Source organism: Pleurodeles waltl, chromosome 1_1 (genome assembly GCF_031143425.1).
Source record: "Pleurodeles waltl isolate 20211129_DDA chromosome 1_1, aPleWal1.hap1.20221129, whole genome shotgun sequence".
Lineage (NCBI taxonomy): Eukaryota > Metazoa > Chordata > Amphibia > Caudata > Salamandridae > Pleurodeles > Pleurodeles waltl.
Genome location: NC_090436.1, coordinates 995,846,502 through 995,862,064, shown reverse-complemented (window position 1 = coordinate 995,862,064; position 15,563 = coordinate 995,846,502). Strand labels below are relative to the sequence as shown.

General features: G+C 40.8%; 1 protein-coding gene across 2 annotated transcripts in view; it reads left to right on the top strand.

The window, feature by feature from the left end:
- The window catches only part of USO1 (USO1 vesicle transport factor), a 565,160-nt gene that overhangs the window by 264,416 nt on the left and 285,181 nt on the right, over positions 1 to 15,563 (top strand). For both annotated transcript variants that reach the window (XM_069230285.1, XM_069230286.1), the window contains exon 10: positions 5,196 to 5,336. In XM_069230285.1, the coding sequence (XP_069086386.1) occupies positions 5,196 to 5,336 (141 nt within the window). The remainder of the gene's footprint in view (positions 1 to 5,195; positions 5,337 to 15,563) is intronic.

Below are 15,563 nucleotides of genomic sequence, written 5' to 3'. Positions count from 1 at the left end.
CCACTGTGCAAGGTTATGAGAAGCGTAACAGCCTGTATTTAAATGTAGTCAGTTCAGATACCGAGTAGGCAGTGCAATTCCCCAAATACTCAGGGAAAGGCGAAAAGAAAGATAGATAAGTTAGCCTTTTTCTACACTCTTCCATCAAGATTATAAAAAGCTGTCCAATCCCGAATTGTGTAATGGCCTCAAAAGGTAATGCATATAGGCATGAAATCACAAGAATATAACGCAAACATTAGATGAAGGAAGTAAATAACTCACTTCATGTAGATTTCTAGTTAATGACAACGGTAGGCAACCTACCAAGAGGCCCATCGTATAGACTGGTATTAATATGTGATGTCTCACAAGAAATTTGCAGGATGTCTGTATCCAGAATCTGCTCCATACAGTAAAATTCAGAACTTGGGCTGCAATTATAATAATAATAATAAAGTAAATGTTCCTAATCATGGACAGTATTTAATGAACCTAAACATTGGTTTAACAGAAGACCTACCAAAGAAGTTGTTTTCAAAGTAGGTGATGTGTATTGAAAAACATAAAAAATATGGTTGAAGCATGGCCTGCAAAAATATTGACAAAAACACAATAATCCTGATTTCACAGTACATTTCATAACGTAAAAATAGAATAACAGAAGACCTACCAAAGAAATGGATTTCAAAATGTGCAGTATATTATGAAGCAATTGAGAAATTTGTACCAGAGACCAGTGGTGAATATACTGTGTGTTTCTGAAAAGAGTCAGAATCACAGATATAAATGAAGTATACTGAAAAGGAGGCAAATCCAGAGAGTGGGAGTACCTTGTAACATAATAGAGACATAAACAGAAACATACCCTAATAAGCCGTCCATAGCTATGTGTATGTTCCTGGAAGGTGATGGCTCAATTAGCTTGTGGACCATGGTAGGTTCCCATCTGAGTCATAACAAAGAAAATCACAAATGAGCTCAAGCGTGACAAAAGCCAATTCTTAAAAAAGCCTGGCGTGTCATGCAGCAGCAGTAGTGATTACAAGCGTAGACCATGCTAAGTTCTAGACAAGACAATCGTGCACATACAGCAGTAATAAACTGCTTGTGAAAATGTGAGACTGAGGCACGAGTACTATGAGACCCGATCTGCGACTTTGAGTAGCACCAGAGTAACCCTTACCAATAACTAAAATAAATACAAGTCATACCATATATAGTAAATATGAACTTTGTGTAACAACTTGGAAACAAGAAATGAGTTAATATATACAAATAGACCTGAGATGCTGAGTATTGGTCCAGAGGAAGCGTTCAAGACACGAGAGGCCCAAAGTCCATTCCAAACACGTTTAAATGGGGCTTCCATGTCCATGAAAGCCGACTATTCAAAAGACCTGGTAGATGGCTTCAATGTGCTGCCATACTGATGTATATTCAGTATTCGTACACCTTAATTGAATATTACCCAAGAAAAGTTGTACTGATTATAACCCACTTGATATATACACGTTGGCCCAAAAGCGACGTTCTCAATACAAGCAGGCTGAAGCCTTTCACCAGACATGTTTCTTTGGAAATCCTGTGTAAATCGAAAGTGGGAAAAAGAAAGGACAAATTAGTGGGACCTGGCAGATGACTCCAGCGTGCCACCATATTAGTGTGTATTGAGTGCCGAGTTCTACAACACCTCAAGAGAATGTAATCCTGCAAGAAGTATGTTACAAAACATTGTTTTAAACACGCTAAAAACATAAATGTGTGATTGCTGAAAATCATATTTAGATGACATGCTTTGCTAAAAGCAGATTTATCATTTTAATGGAAAAACTGTGCAGGGACTAATAACCTAAACTATCTATCTGTACACAATAATGTACAAAGATGAGCCAACCACTCAGATGATGTACCCTCATCGAGGTAGGCTGACCAGTTAAAAAGTGGGCAAAATGCTAAATCAATACCCGCCATGTGACATACGGAACTGTCAAGCAACACATATATAGGGGGCGTCTTAGAAAATATTTTGATATAATCTCCTGGTTAGGACTGTCATACATAATAAATACCAGGTTCCTACAGCAAATATGTCCACACAGATGCCAAAGGCTTTCAAAATCGGATCCGTGTAAATCCTCAAAATCGCAGCACTAAATTTCGTATAGTCTAGTTAAAAAAGGGAAGAGAGAAAAAAGCAAAAAAGGTGTTAACCAAGAGAAATTATTGTGTGAGACATGCATCCCAAAGTTGTCACAATACTAATTAAAGAAGAATATAAGCCTAGGCAGTATATGTAAGAAGGAAGATAGTCAGATATTCCTGGTCAATGCCTGGACATTAAAATGATCAGCAAAGAACAGCATTTAGACATGTTATGATATAATGGGCACTAACTGATGTTAAACACATAATCAAAATAACACCTTTCTTGTATGTACAGAAAAATGAACAAAAGTTGCTATTATCATATTCTTAGACCTTTAGTAGGCAAAGAAGGAAAATTAACTAAAGATTCCACAAAACTAATTTTCTATTTGGAGCATAGGCCAGTACTTCAATATGGCTTTCCTGAGACGAGTGCTGCCGGTAGAATACTTAGAAATGTAAACCATTCTGCTGATTTCGCTGGCAGTTTTCTTGGGTGTCAGGAGCTGTGCCCGGTCTCTCATGTTGACTCCTTCCACTACTTAATTATTGCATCTAGGTACCCCCACTGTAAAAATGTATTCAACATGTAGGTTTTGCTCGCATTGAATTTGTTGGGATCTGAAATGATACATTTGATTCTTAACAGTTGTTAACAGACGATGCATCTTAAACGAATTCTGGTAAGAACTATTGTAATGCAGGAAATTATTGCGGTCAGTTGGTGTCACGTAAATGTTGGTTTCCAGTGTGTTGTCCATCAGGTTAATCCAAAAACATGATAGTCGTTCACTGATGAACTGACCTGAAAGCCAATTTGATCATCACTGCTGTTGAGTTTCTCAATAGCTGTGATCCGTACTGTTTTGGGACCTTTCTATAGGACACAAATGTCATCGATATATCACCAATATGTGAGGAGAGTCTCTTGCTGTGTCTGATCAGCCAGGATGTTTTGCGTGAACTTATGCATGAAAAGATTAGTGTGGCAAGAAGATGTGCAGTTTCCATAGAAGTTCAAGTTCTCTGCAAACAATATTCTTCACTCCACATGAAATAGCTATGGTATTATGTGAAGTGTGACAACTCCCAAAAAATACTTTCAAATCTCCATACGTCGATTATGTGGGATAGAAGTGTTAAATGACCTTACATTGATGGTACAGAGAACAGGAGTGTCCTCCTTGTTCAGTTTGATAACAGCAATTTTATTTAGGAAATCCGTGGTATCCTTCAGGTACGTGGTCATGTTCTGAGCTATTGGTTGTAGATGTCAACACCAAATATTTATCCACAGGTTCATGTATGGAATTTCTTGTGAACACAGTCTCTTTAAAAGGTGGCTGTGTAAAATGTTTATGAATTTTAGGAAGCATCCGAATGCTGTGTTAGTACCAAAAGTTACTGCCCTGTTTAAAACTGTAGAAAATATTTTCTTGAATTTGCTCGTTGGATTAGACTCCAATTTCATGTACATTAAACTGTGATAATTTACACTCTGTATGTAAAACCAAGCCATCCGTGGTGACTAAAGCACCACCTTTTTCCGCTTTAAAACATGTAATGTCCTAGTTCTTTCATAGGGGAATCTTCCTGGAAGTCATAACCATTTGAATAGTTCCGCCCACATGCGGGTATCCCGGAGCACTAATTTATATAGTCTCTTCTTAAGTGTAGATGTTCGACTTGGTTTAGGAAGGTCTTTGGAGATACTTAAGAAAGAACATAACATTCAGCATGCATTTAGATGGGGTTGCTCTTCTATTCAAATGCTTATGACTATCAACTGAGTTCCACTTCGAGAGAAGGAATAATTTCTTGCCTGTAACTCCAGTTCTCTCTTAGGGGAATCTCTGTTGAAGCCATAAGCAACCCTTGCTCCTCCCCAGTGGACAGCACAGAGAATAGTATTGAACTTACCTATTACTACTTCTTAAAGTAAAAAAGAACTGAGGCAACTACCTACTGCTGAGCATAATAGGACACTGGTGGTGCCTGCAGCCTTTAAAGGCCCAGTCAATGTTTTTCTCTCACGTAACGGCAGCCTATGTGTCTACCCTGCCTTTCTATTCTTCTTCTCTTACTGTTTCAGAAAAAGGTTTGTGAAGGAGATTTTAGATCTGATGTAAACTTTTACCTCAAATTATACATTTATGGGGTGCTTTAACCCTTTTCTAAGTGTAATCTGAAGAATTACACCTCTGTAGCCTGTTTGTCGAGGCTGCATAACATGTTCTTTAAGTGTCTCCACAATGTGAAAATCTACAATTAAGAAGAGACTATATAAAGAAGTTCTCCGGGATTAGCACACGTGGGCGGAACTAGTCAAATGCTTATGACTTTAAGGGAGATTTCCCTACTAGAGAACTGGAGTTACAGGTAAGAAGCTATTCCTCATCAGTGAATTGTCTGATAGGTCCTTTTTCTTTTGTGCTCAAATTTCAATGTTTAGGTGTTTGTGTGCTGAAGATTTTGATCAGTCCAGTACTTTGTGCCTATCTGGTGCTACGAAAGAACTCCTCGATTTCATAAAGATTTTGGAAAGTTGATGATATGCCACTTTCTGGCTTTTTATAACTAACTGAGAAAGAAAGTTGATCACAGTAATCAGTGCATTATTTACATTATGGTTTGTTGCCAAACTGTTTGTTGTTGAGTGGTTGCCCAGTCCTTAGGATTTTAATAAGTCATTTTCAGATTCTTGAATGAGCAGACTCTAAAGTGGTTAGCCATCCTATATCTTTGTAGTTGTTTGCATGCTGTAGTGGGCTCCCTGTGCAAGATACAAAGCTTCATTCATTCATAGTGGACCTGGAAAAGAATGGATTATTTATTTTAAAATAGCTTTCCATCTTAAACCAGTGAAAGAACCAGGAATCTAAAATTATTCACAACCCTATAAATATTCCTTAAGATAAGTTTTATATACACATTTAGTTGATCTTTTCGTTGTACGTCAGAAGTTAAATTTGATGGGGTTTTTTCGACCCTGTAAACAAGATCAGAATTGCAATTGGTTTTCTGCCCTGTAATAACTCGATCAATTTTGTTTCTGTTTTTATGTGCAGCTTGTCCGAGTTTTGGTGTCCCCTGTGAATCCTCCTGGTGCCACAAGCACCTGTCAGAAATCCATGTTCCAGTGTGGCCTATTGCAGCAGCTTTGCACCATCTTGATGGCAACTGGTGTACCTGCTGATATCCTGACTGAGGTAAAATAAACAGTTGACTAATGAGTACAAATGCCTATGCCAACAACATTCACTCTCAAAGAACATCATAGTAGAACACAAAATTATTTTTTTTCTTCTTAGATTCTCAATCCTGCTTGGGGGGTATACCTATGCGATGTTGATCATGCACTAGTTGTTTAATATTTGGGATTTCCCTCCTTTGACCTAGGATCATTGATGTGAAATATCTTCAGCACATTTCTTGTACATTTTTTTTTATAATGGTCTGTTCCACAGGTTTGACATTTACTGCTATACCAGTTTATTCCTTTGTACCTAGAAAGTATTATGGCCAACCTTGACTCTTTCAGCTGTAGGCTTTAGTTGTCACTACGCTTAAATAGCAAATGTCGGATTTGAAGGAGTGTTGAGGTCCCACTTAGCTTTGACCTTGCACGTTCACACAGTTGACATTACTTTGAATGCAGTGGATCTGGGTGGTGGGTGAGGAAACCAGAGTCAGCATCTCAGCTTAGGGAAGACACATGAAGGACCCGTTTGAATCTCTTTAGCTAACTTTCATGGCTCATGAGTCTTGCTGCATCAGGAATTGGGTTTTTAGAAGATCTGACTGATTTTATGAATAAGACTAGCTTGAAAATGTTTCTACAAAGCCCATGAACTTATAAAATGATAATGATAATACTTGAATTTTAGTACATGATATCTTGGACAGTTAGTACCCATACTACTTGGCAACTTGCTAAATCTTGGTACATTTATTTATGCACCTCATTATGTCCACAAGATTCATAAAGGTCTAAATTCAATTTAAGTATTTTAACCTACTGCTTATACGTTTGCTTATGCAGTACAGACCCTTGCAGATCAATCTCTTTCTTATAGATTCATGCATTTGTTATGAGTCACAGTTTTAGTTTTGTTATTGGCACTTGGTTCATTGCACTGCTGCCATTGCTATGTCTTCATTGTGCAGACAAATTGCATTTCGGATATGAGGTCTGAGGTTTTTGTTCATAAATCATAGACTACTTTTATTGACTAGTTGTTGCCATTGTTTTCTGTTCTGTTTTCTGTGCTTGCATTGTATTTTCGTTGAATGTGGATTTTGCTGTTTTGAGGGTCAAGGCCATGAAGCTTGACCCATTATTTCCACATCATCTTGGTAGGAGACATGCCCCTTGACAGACCAGCAAGAATATGTGTGTATGGCGTTGCTTAGTGGTTTCTGCGTGGTAGCCAAATGTGTAGTATATCTTGATGGTGTCATCTGGTAAAAGATTTATGAGAACCCCGGAAGATTGCTTTTGGCCCCAAGCCCTTACAGATTCCATAGAATGGAGATTGCAACAGACCTTCCTGGAAGACAGCAGGAAATTGTTTAGGATCCTCCCTCCCAATAGGTTGTAAGTCGTCCGTAAATAATGGGTGGTTAAACAGTATAACTATAATACACTATCATAAGGCATTACAAATGCATAGCAGTTAATTAATAGAGCATTAGCAAAGGTGAACAAAAAAAACTCTTAACAATAAATATTTCCTAACGCTGTGGAAAATTCTGCCATAGTGAGGAATGTACCCCAAAAAGTGTTATGCCTTTTTCTTAAGATGTCTGCTGGGCATGCAGTCCACCAATTGTGAGTATTCAAAGGTGCTTAGGAAGTGACAGTTGCTTATAAGCAAGGTATCCCAGCAGACTAATGTCCTTTTGATTAAAAGATGGATTTTTTTTTTTACTGGTGCACAGTAGAAAATATGTCTGAAAAAGACAAATTCTCAATTTGTGCCCAGGAATGAATTCTGAGAATTACGTATAGGAAAAAAAATGATTTTATTTAGCATTTTACAAAAAGTTGAGCAGACACAGTTCTGAGATACATCTTTTTTTCTTCAGCATCAGTAGTATATACCGGAGACAAATGTGATATTTCAGCTTCCTTTGCATTAAACCCACAAAAAAACTTTTTTTGTAATTAATGGTCAAGTGCGGTACAACATAGGATATGGACCAACTCTCCTCCGCCTCCCACCAACTGGTAAGGAATAAAAAAAATCTTGAAAAAGTTACACATGCAAATGAAATGGCAGTGTAGTTAAATCCCTTTACATTACAGACTGTACATTCTTATAGTGCACAGGCGTGAATGATTAAATATGCGTGAAAAGATCACAAATCTGCAAAGATCTCATAATGATCAATAAAAACAGACTGCACTATGATATATACTATGCTAATGTAGTGTGGCCAGCAGCCAGAGACAGAGATAAATAGTACCCTGCCAGGCTATAGCTGATAGGTTGGTAAACGCCACAATGGATGTCAGTTAGGAAGTCTGTCGTAGTTTTTCTCAATTGTTGGATTGGAGTATCATGGTAGGAAACAGTTTTGTGAGCACACTCCTAGTTCAGGATATGGCATATATGGATTCTGTTGGATATGAGAAAGCTATTTTGTCTAAAGTGTATGTATATTTTTGTGCAGCATATATTGTCGAAAGGTTTTTTGTGAAGGGCATGATAGATGACTTTAAGGAATAGCAGGTCAACTGCGGGGTAAGAAGATGTTCTTTAGGAGTTCTTAGGTGTTATACTGTTGTTTTTTTGTGCTTTCTTTCTTATGTGCAGTGCTGTTGAACTGTTGTTGTTTTTGACTGACCTTCAGAATTATGCAGTTAAGCGGCTGTATCTTGTTCTTTTCTGATTTTTCTGCATTACCTTATGCTTCTACAGAAGTGCAAATGTTTTTGAATTTTGTTTCCGGTTTGATTCTCAAATTTCTTAGCACTGTCAGAGGTAAAATTAAAAAAAACACCCATAAATGGGATTCTATCTAATATTGCCTCCAAGTATGACCACAGTGTTAAAGTATCTGCCACAGTGATTTCATCTGACTTCAAGCCTTTACCATCAATGATCTCTACTTTTGACATCTCAAAGACCACCTTTTAGTTTGGTCTTCACTCCTACAAATTATTTTGTCTATTTTTTCCTCGATTGTATCAGTGACTGTTCTTCTCTCTTTCCCCTTCATTACTGCTAATTTAACACATTGGTGTTGATGTCCTTTACTCTGTGTCTCTGCAGGTTGACTGGTACTGTAAGTTTCATCCAGGGCAGACAGATGCTTTTACAGTTTAAACCTGTAATAGAGTCAAATTCCCTTAGTTATCCTACAATGTTAGGTCTTGAGATGCAAGTAGTTTTGGGTGAGAACATACAGATTGTAAGAGATTGACCACAATGTTGAAAATTTTCCATATTTGTGATTAATTTCGGCAGTCACCTTTGCAGCATCACTTCCTTAATTATTGCCTCAGGTGTAATATTCAGCCTCCCCCCTCCCCCCAATTAAAAACATTGAGCATTTTACATTTGTTTGCACACGTTTCACTATACTGCCTCATGCGATAACTGCTGGTGATTTAAGTCCAGGACATGAAAATAGAAAGAAACTATTTGGGCTACTTATGTACTGACATTGTTATGAGAACTATTTGGAGAAGTCTTTAGAGGTGGCAGTGGAGGCTTGGGTTGCTCATAAATGAAAATGTAGTACCTTCTTTCTTGGTGGGCGAATATAAGTCTGTTAAGGCTTGAAAGTGTAGTTTGAACATGGTGAAGTTCACCATCATCCAAGATGATAAAACACAGCCCCTCTAAAGAAGATCACCTTCAGGCTATAAAGTATGCATTCTTTTGTCCACATGTCTTAGAAAAATAGAAAGCATTCAACATCTGTGTACTCAAGGCTATACTGCTTTTAACAGAGGCTCCATCTTGTGTCTGGCTTGGACTCTGACCCTGTACAGGACACACCGGATCCTTCAGTCACTGATTAGGAGTAGGGTGGTGAAGTACTGCGCTTCAATCAGAGCTTTTGTCACCACATGTCCCAACAGTGGAAGAAAATGATTCATTTGCAGTAGTGCTCTGGAGGGCACCTGAGAGGTGCTAGATCTGCAGATGCCCACCATCAGAACACAAATCCTCCAGCCAGGATTGATGTGTATTCCCTCGCTCCCATATAATGATGCCTTCAGCGACACCGTGATGGCTAAATTTTCCCCGCCTTTGTCTTGCAGTCCTGTCCAACAGCCTGCAGATGTGACATAGGCCAACTCCTGGTGATTCGGACGTCCGAACTAAGCACCCTACACCAGAGAGTCATATTGCGCTGGCATCAGCTGATAAAGTCAATCCTAATTCCTCTAATTAGGGAATCCAAAAGGAATGACACTTTACTTAAAAGGAAGTTTTGATGAATACTTCTAACCACAGATTCCTCACCTTAGAATACTTCCCAAATGCTAGGCTGGATCTGGAAACTTTTTCTCAGAAATATTCCACCTAGTCACCAGGTGCTGGGGTGCAGCAAATCTTTGACTCTGTACTGCCCAGAAGGGATTGCGGATATCTGCGTATAAACACCTCTGCTGCGCATTGACATTAGTTCCTTTCCTTCCCTGTCTTCCAGTGTGTATCCAGTGCTCCGCTCCCAAATTTATTGGCTTTCAGAAGACTTCTGAAACAGAATAAAATACAGTGTGCTAGGGAGCAATTATCCCTCCTAAGATGTTTCAAACCATGCCACAACTGTAGAAAAAAGATCTTGGACATAAACCCACAGAAGATGAGTCTCTGGTGTGTGGGATTCAGGGCATGATACAGTCATGTGACCTGTGCCTGCATTGAACCCAAAGGTGATCCAAAACCAAGAAGCAGAATTGTATGTCAATGAAACCAAGAAGTTGTGGGACCTGTGTAAGTTCTGCTCCGAATCCAGGTCAAGGACACAGACTTTCATTTCTGAGGTCTTTCATAGGAGGGGTCATCTTCCCGGTCGAAGTCCTCTGGTAAGTCTAAATGAAAGTCTAAATGAAAGTCTAAATGAAAGTCTAAATGAAAGTCCAAATGAAAGCACAAGAAAGCAAGGCAGGACTCGCCCCTATCCTGCGAAGGTGTCCCAGTGTAAATCTGTCTCCTACCAAATCTCTAGTTCTGGAGCAGATTTCACAGTTGATTCCAGCTTGCCCTGAATTCCCTGGGCCATTAGTGACCTTGCAGCACATTAACGTCTTTAAGAAGGCCATATTGCAGAATTGTGACGTTTTTGGCTCCCTCTAGCACACCTTCAGGCCCCAAGTATCCATGGGGGCCCTGAGTCTGCTTCCAGCTGGCAGATCCATCCTTTGTGCCGTCTGACTCCCCTTGACCTTTTACAGGCCCTGTAATGATTCCAGTAGGCACTTCATTCCCTGCCCAATGGCCTAAACCAGTCCCTTCCTTGTTGTTACTGGTGCTGATGCCACGGGTGCTAGAGGAGACCTGGTGCTGGTTTGGATGCCTAATCCCAAACTGACTTCAACCTGGTCATGATTAATGCTGCACTATGAACTTAATAAAGAGCACCAGGTCACCATATAGCCTGATTCTGATCATATGCCTCTATTATGGTGGAGGCACCATTTAGAGGCTCCAGCATCTTTTTGGCTCTAATTCTGAGCAAAGCTTATCACCACCCATAAATAGTAGTGTGTAGGAGGATGATCTACTCCCTCATTATGATAATTGTTACATGGACTTTCAAGAGATTAGTGTGGTTGATGCCTTGGCCCTACAGCTGTCTTTTATCGAGATTAAGACACATGTCCTTACAGATATTTTACAGCTGGAACCGGCCACCTCTGTTTCCTTTCCTCCATTTCAATGGTGCCCTTGCAGACACCTTAATGAGCACTGAATCAAAGACCTATTCTTGCCCACTGGTAAACAGGCAGGTGACCAGGCTTCACACACCAATGCCTGCCAGCCCTGATTTTGTTCACTAAACATCCTAATACTGGGAGTCTGGTTGTTCAGGCTTCAACCAGAGAGGTGAACCCTAATTCATTCTCCACTTCTCCCCTGGATAGGTGGGGTCTAAGAGGACTGGGGCATTTGGAAAATAAATGTTCTGTTAGGCTATCTTGGCTGTTGATTGGTCAAAGAGGTCTGCTTTTTGGTCCTATAGATACATGCCTTCTGGGTAATTGCTACTAGATTTTGCCGGCATTCCTAGAAGACCTGCAGGTCATTCAGGACTTTTGGGATGCAGCCAAATACATGATTTGTGCTGTTCTTGATACTACAGATTTCCTAGGAATGGAATTGGCACCAGTGTGGTCCTCTGCTGCCATGAGTGGATACACCCCACATATTTTTCTGGACATGTAGATTCCGCTCTCATGCATATTCCTTTCCATGACTCACGCATGTTTGGCAAAACAGCTAATTGTAACTGTATACATTTTTTTATTTTTTTTAATAAGTTTGGTTATGCGTTAAATAATAAAGCAGATCTGAAGTACGTCCGGTATTATTCTCCTATACCTCACATTACCGAGAAAATACAATAATAACAATCAGTCCCAGGACATCACAGAAACTTAACTATCAGCTTTTACCTTGAGTCTAATGAACAATAAACATTCCCCAACCACCCCCTGTCCCTCCCACACCCACTTCCATATAGGGTCCAAATCTGTTATTCTATCTCGATGGGTTTATATGAACTCAGTCCAACGTGCGTTATTCTGCATTGGTGTCCTGATTACCCAGCATCTGTGAATGTCTTCCCGTTACTCATCTCACACTGGCGTAGGGATCCCTTCAACCAGTTTGGGACTCTGGTGAGCTAGAAAATGCCAGCAGCGTACTAGTCATCTCTGCCCACGCTAACACGGGCATCCTGTACTTTGCCATCCCTCCTAGCCCTCTGCATATGTACCTCTTCTGCTTCCGTCCATTCAGCTTATCCGATTCCCAGAGTTTTCTTGTTGGGGCTCGGGGACTAAGCCAGTGAATTACTATGCAGCATTTTGCCACTATCAGTCCCAATAACAGGTAGTCTGCTCAGTTTTCTATCTGGGGTGTGCAGCCAGAGTCCCAACAAATATTGTTTGACATGCAGTGGTATCTCCCAGCCCATTGATCTGCTGAGTTGAGTGGTGCTCTCCTCCCAGAAATGTCTAATTGCTGGGCAGACCCATGCTAAGCTTAGAATTCAGCCCTCAAAGATCCACATTTTGGGCAATGGGGATCCTGGGTGGGGTATATGGCAGGTCAACGTTTGGGGGTGAAATATAACATGTATATGAAATTATATTGCCTTAATTTAAAACATGTATTAACTGCCACCTCCTTGACGCCTAGTTGTACATTTGTCCATTCGTTCAATGTTAATTTTTCTCTCGAATGTATGTTCCAACAGTGTTCTATCGTTAAGGGTTTTGTTGCCTTTGATCGTAACATAATGCACAGTATATGTGTTATTAACTTGCGGCCAACTGCCATCTCGAGTAAGGTAATCAGTGCCTGAGTGGGTGTGAGGGCCTTAGGGAACTTGGGCCACAACTGTCTGGCAATCACCGCAAGTTTTGCAAAGTGTAAAAAATGCCTGATGCTGCTACAACATGTATCTTGGGCTTGCTTAAATGTGATGCATCTACCCTCAGGCTAAAGATCAGTCAACATCAGGCATCTACCCTCCTGCCATTTACTAACGGACATTACGTGCTTCATCTGAACAAAGGGGGATATTAGCCAGCTCTCTAAGTCAGGGGCAAAGGATGTTCTCTTAAGAACTCTTCGGACCATTCACTCTCAAATCCTCCACCTAAGTTGAATCAATGGGAAAGTGTGAGATATTCCTCCACAGACATTCCCCCAAATGATGTGCTTTCCAGTATTTTACGTTCTCTGTTTGTCTCCAAAACAAGCTGTGGACTGTGTGCTTTTTGGGCAGCTACGTAGTATAATTTGATTTCAGGGAACTCTAACCCACTTTTCTCCCATTCTCTACGGAAGCCTATTCTGCCAAAAGAGCTTGATTATCAGTCGGTCCAACTCAAAGAACACCAAGCTCAAGATCTTGTAGTAGGCTCCTTACATTAGATACAGGCACCATGGTAGAACCACAATTTTTACGTATGATACTTTGCCCATTAGCGATAAGCGAAGTGTGTTCCAGAATTGTATGGAGGATTTTAAATTTGCAATCATAGAGCCAAGGTTGAGGGAATAAAACTTTTGGGGATCTTGGGTAATACATAGCCCTAGGTACTTAACCTCCTTTGTCTTCCATGGGAGAACCCCCCCAGCCCCCAGAGACACTGACCCTCCAAGTGGGAATTGGCTAGTGTTCCTAGAGGAAATAAAGCACATTTTTGTATACTTACCTGGAGTCCTGAGTAGGCCCAAAATGTGTGCATTACGTTCAATAAAATCAGAACTGAGATATCCGGGCGCTTAAATAGACCATAGCATTATCTACATATAGGAATACTATGTGTTCTCTCAAAACTATTGTGATGCCCCACCCCCCCAAAAGTGCATACCTAAGTCTGCATGCCAGTGGTCCAATGCAGTAGCAAATATAAATGGGGAGAAGGGGCATCCCTGCTGTGTCCCACGTTATAGGATCCTCTCGTCTGACACCTATTGTCCTGTCCGAACCCTAGCCATTGGGCGAGTGTATAATAGTTGGATCCATTGAGCATAGGAGGGGCCTATACCCCAACTTCTACCGCACCTTCCATACATAGTCCCAACTAATGGAGTCAAAAGCCTGTTCTATATCCAGGAAGGCAAGTGCGTAACTACCTCCCTGCACACTGGGGTCATGTATTACATGAGCTAGTCTTCTTAGATTGTGCAGAATGTTCCTCCCCGGGATAAAGCCCAACTGGTCGTCATGGATCAGTCGGGGTACGTACGGAAGAAGACAAGCTGCCAGTACATGGCTAAGGAGTTTCAAGTCAGTGTTGATATAGATTAGAATAGGTCAGTAGCATTTAGCCTTCCTGTCATCTTTTCCTGGTTTTGGTATTAATGAAATCAGAGCTTCGGTCATGGAGCCCAGTAGTTCCCCTGTCATATGCTTCTATGTATATCTCGACTAGTTTATCCAAAAGTATAGTTGTGAAGTGTGTGTAAAATTCAGCAGGAAGACTGTCACAACCCCCCTGGGGACTTATTTAATTTTAACGCCTTCATGATACTGAGGGCCTACAGTGTCTTTCAGTCCTCTAGAAATAGCGTTTGCAATGGGAGTTGGTTTAAATAATCTATGATATCCTGATTTCCTCTGTGTGTGGTGTCATGTATACTGCTCAGAAGTGGGCTGCAAATATTTCATTCATGGAGTGTTGCATATATTCCAACGAACCATTGGAATTTTGTAGCACAAGGATGGGTGTTGGTGTCATTTCTGTTTTTAGCAATCTAGCCAGTAGTCTCCTCACTTTGTCCCTCTCACAATTCCAGCACTGCCTGGATTTCTTTTTGTTATATTTATCTAGGAGCTCCCATTTCTCACACAGCTTATGTTTTTGTCCCTCCCAAGTTGGGGCTAAGGATGCGTCTGCTGCCAGCTGTTTTTCTAGTCATTGGAGTTCTTTTTTCTGTGTGGTCAAGTCTCATTCCAGTGAGTTCCGCACCCCTACCTACTGTGGTAGCGATACACAATCTCCAGACCACCATTTTCAATGCAGTCAGTGGCCCTAGATTCAGTTGAGTTCCAGTTAGTCTCGAAGTAATTGGACAAATATCATTCTATAGTGTTGTGGAACACTGCATCTGATAAGGAGTCAACCTTTAACTGCCAAGACGGTACCTTCGGTGTCTGTCTAGGAAGGAAATACGTTAGCAAAAGTGGAGAGTGGTCCGATATGTATCTCGCTAAATACCGAATATTCGATACTCTGTGAGTGCCTGACATCTGGAGGAAAGAATAATCCAGACAACTGAGTGTTAGTAGCCTGGGAGCGGCAAGAATATGTACATGCTTGTGGGTTGTGGTGTGGCCACACGTCGTGGAGCCCCAGACCCTTAAGCGTCTGGCACATCACTGATGTGGTGCATGGTTTCAAGCCTACACTGGGAGATGTTCGATCAATCAACCCATTTAACACAAAGTTAAAGACACCCACCAGGATAATTTCTGTAAGCTGGGAAACCTGCGCTGCAGCAGCTAATTCTAACTTGGAACGTTTAAAAAAAAAAAGTAAAGTCATGGCCCCCGACAACAGTTTCCTCACCAGTTTAGAAGCTTCTGATCCTATTCCAGGGGACTGGCGTATAGACCGTGTCAGTCTCCCCAGCCACTTCTACAATCACCCCAGTCTTTTGGAGGCCGGGGATGTGAATCTGGCAGGCCTACCAGGGTGTCAGTCCTGCCAGTCTTCTTCCCCTGTGGCAGCAGCC